Here is a 3912-nt window from a genome sequence, read left to right on the forward strand (position 1 = left end):
TGTGTGTGTGTGTGTGTGTGTGTGTGTGTGTGTGTGTGTGTGTGTGTGTGTGTGTGTGTGTGTGTGTGTATAACATCACCCTCCATATTTCCTGTGTGTAAAAAAAATGCTCGTCTCTGTTTTATTTATTGCGAAATTCAATATATTTGTGTTTCGTAACCACTACTTTTTTTCTTTATAACGTGTCACTGGGCTTGGAAGAGTATGATTTGCTTGTTTGAAAAACAAACGGAAGCAAATGAAACGGGAAGTCATTGTTACTTGCACACATTTGCTGCGATTTTTTTAATGCTACAGTGAAATGTTGTGTAACCGTCCATGTTTGTGTGTTTACAGAATCCTGGCCACGGTGGGCACAGACTTCGACCTGCGAACCCTGCGAGCAGTGAGAGTGCTAAGGCCCCTGAAACTGGTGTCAGGAATCCCCAGTATGTCACTCAAAATCATACAAATATTTACACAATACGTGCACCATGGAAGATTGAGCTTGTACGAACTGTTGATTACTTCTTTACTTTATTTCCAACAGATTTAAACTACTGTTGGAGTGTTGTCTTATTGGGAAGTTTGCAAGACAAAACTGAATAACACTCACTACTACATATTTAATGAAGCATGGGTCTAAATTTCACGCAGAGATTATTATTTTTTTTGCTCCATTAACATGTCTTAGTTCATAAACGATAAGAAAGACCCCATCAAACTTACTCTATCTGAAGATTGCTCCCAAATTCATCCAGAGTGAGCAAGTTAATGCGTCATTTTTAAATTGTATCATACAACTTGCCTTCATGTAAGAAATATCATTTTGATATTTATTAATTTAAAACATCACCCTTTTCTGGGTTCTCCTCTTAAAGGCTTATTTGTGTTTATTGCAACGTGTGTAGTTGGACCATTATGTCCATACAGTACAGTAGGTGTACTACAAGTTTATTGATAAGACATTGGAGTAGCATAATATCCCTCTAGTCAGACGATCAGAGTTTACAGGCCAACTTCTACCTAATTGGAGCAATGTTGTTGTGTTCCCAGATCTCAGCCTTTTTATGATTGAGTACAATGTTATAAATAATGTAGTGATAGACAAAACAACTCAAATTAGACCCAAGGTAGAATACACAGCCCCTCTAACTCCCCCCTCTCGCCCCTTTCCCTCGTCTTTCTGTCCCTCAGGTCTCCAGGTGGTGTTGAAGTCCATAATGAAAGCCATGGTTCCTCTGCTTCAGATCGGCCTGCTGCTTTTCTTCGCCATCCTCATGTTCGCCATCATCGGGGTGGAGTTTTACATGGGAAAATTCCACAGCACCTGCTTCAAAGATGGTGAGAGCCAAATCTTGAAGTAAACATGTTAATGCCAGGAGAAACTTTCAGCTGAAATATTTTTACGCACAAGAACAAATATTGCATTGCATATGGATGCAGGCGTACATAAATGATTCATAAGTCGTGTATGTATGTTTGTGTTCGGCTTAGGAGTGGCTGCACATTCACAGCGCTGGCAGGCAGCGTGTTTATATCAACAAACAATGTGCACAGCAGAATTTCTGACAGCCATATTTCACATCTTGATTTTGATGAATGGTATTTCAGAGTCTTCCGGTTTTGATTGATAGCTTCCACTGTATCTCGATATGAATTCTCATGCTCCCCGCCCCCTGATCGAACGCTACCTCAGACGCTGTCAATGAGGTTACAATCCACTAGTTCTGTATCCTACATCAGAAGGAAGTATGCGTACTGTAGAGTTTCAACTTTTGTTCACATTTTGAATGTGTTTTGATGTATTGGCAGCGGGAGAATTTACAAGACCATTACAAGGTTTAGTTCACACCTGTTTTGACAATCATTCATTTCAACAAAATCAAGAGCTAATAGGAAGTAAAGAAACAAGCAAACAGAAATCCAGTTTCAAATCAATTTCCACCAGAAATCTTTATTATCCAAGAATCAATTAATTATTCAACTCATTTCTTTCACAAACGAACAAACTTACAATCATGAGAGATAGTGGATATATGTGAAATAGGACAACCTGATAAGCCATCTGAAGCTCGAGAAAAAGGTCCCTAATACTACAACTGATATTAACATCATGTCAAAAATAGGAAGACAATCATGTGTATAGTTACATTTAAAACCTACAGAACACCTAAGACTAACCAGAGACCCCCAAAACTAGCTGACCTAGAGGAGGGAGGGGCAGAAAGAAAAAGCCTCACCCTTGTGTGTGAGTTAGCCTAGCAACAAAACCCATTTCTCATTGTCACAACCAGTTTACTATCGCAGTGGTATTATTATATGCAGCATTATAGTAATTATAGAGAACACAATCAGTGGGCTCGTATGAAATTACCCATTGTGTGAGGAAGTGATAAAAACTGCTGGTGTCAGAGAGAGTGTGAAAGGCGAGCCTGCAGGGCTATTGGCTGGCCCAGCTGTAAGTGTGGTGTGTGTGTGTGTGTGTGTGTGTGTGTGTGTGTGTGTGTGTGTGTGTGTGTGTGTGTGTGTGTGTGTGTGTGTGTGTGTGTGTGTGTGTGTGTGTGTGTGTGTGTGTGTGTGTGTGTGTGTGTGTGTGTGTGTGTGTCACAGCTTGCTAATGTACAGTACGTGTGTTATTTTAGTCCAGAAACACAGCAGGGTTTGATTAATCTGAGCAGGGCTGGTGACAACTTCTTACCATCAAGGCTCTTTTTTTCGTGTGTGTGTGTGCGCGCGCGCCGTATGTCTGAGCATGTTTGTGTTTTTTCAAGTGTGAATTCATTGGCTTCCCCTTCACTTGAGTGCAAGGTTATTGAGGAGCTTGGTTTGTTTGTCTTTTGGGGAATAGGAAATTGTTTCTTCTTCTGTTATTTTATCGGCTGAGGCTTTGCCAATGAAACAATAATTATGAATCTGGCTTCAACAATGAGGCATTGTCTCATCAAATGTGTGGTCCATTGTATGTATTTTGAAAAACTAATATCCACATGGTTGAAGCCAGAGTCAGGGAATTTCTGATATCTCTGTCTATTACTTAACAAATAATTTAAAAAAAGACATTAATTGTTTTATAAATCAGGCTGAATGATAACTGAACAAACCCCACTGTTAAAAACCCTCAGAATATATTAGGAGTGATATTCTATGGTGGTATGTCCTACTGGAGGGTCAGGCCGATTGTCGAACCTCAGATTGAGGAGGAACAATGCGGATTCCGTCCTGGTCGTGGAACGACGGATCAGCTTTTTACTCTCGCAAGGATCCTGGAGGGGGCCTGGGAGTACGCTCATCCAGTCTACATGTGTTTTGTAGACTTGGAGAAGGCGTATGACCGGGTTCCCAGGGAGTCACTGTGGGAGGTGCTGCGGGAGTATGGGGTGAGGGGGTCTCTACTCAGGGCCATCCAATCTCTGTACTCCCAAAGCGAGAGCTGTGTCCGGGTCCTCGGCAGTAAGTCGGACCCATTTCAGGTGAGGGTTGGCCTCCGCCAGGGCTGCGCTTTGTCACCAATCCTGTTTGTAATATACATGGATCGGATTTCGAGGCGTAGTCGTGGGGGAGGGGGTCTGCAGTTCGGTGGACTAAGGATTGCACCACTGCTTTTTGCAGATGATGTGGTTCTGATGGCTTCATCGGTCTGCGACCTTCAGCACTCACTGGATCGGTTCGCAACCGAGTGTGAAGCTAGGGCAAAAAGCAGTGTTGCCCACGCCATTTCTCTGACGTCATGGGCGAAGGGCGACGAGGCTAAGAGCGCTGGGTAGAGTTGCGAGGTGAGTGCGAGGTAACAAGGGCAGTGAGACTCTTGTTCTGGGGCTCTAGAACTTTGAGGAAACAGTGAACCCCATTCCTGAGTAAGGGATGAACCTCACCTGTCAGGTAACCAAAGGACGACTCTTGGTACCGGAGTCTAAACCTCCACGACTAGGA

At 42.7% G+C, this 3912-nt stretch overlaps 1 protein-coding gene across 1 annotated transcript in view; it reads left to right on the forward strand.

The window, feature by feature from the left end:
- The window catches only part of LOC104963971 (probable voltage-dependent N-type calcium channel subunit alpha-1B), a 29394-nt gene that overhangs the window by 16550 nt on the left and 8932 nt on the right, over positions 1-3912 (forward strand). Inside the window, exons 2-3 of the mRNA XM_010792671.1 lie at positions 337-428; positions 1177-1323. Of these exons, the coding sequence (XP_010790973.1) occupies positions 337-428; positions 1177-1323 (239 nt within the window). The remainder of the gene's footprint in view (positions 1-336; positions 429-1176; positions 1324-3912) is intronic.

Source organism: Notothenia coriiceps, unplaced genomic scaffold (genome assembly GCF_000735185.1).
Source record: "Notothenia coriiceps isolate Sejong01 unplaced genomic scaffold, NC01 NC01_scaffold00036515, whole genome shotgun sequence".
NCBI classification, from domain to species: domain Eukaryota; kingdom Metazoa; phylum Chordata; class Actinopteri; order Perciformes; family Nototheniidae; genus Notothenia; species Notothenia coriiceps.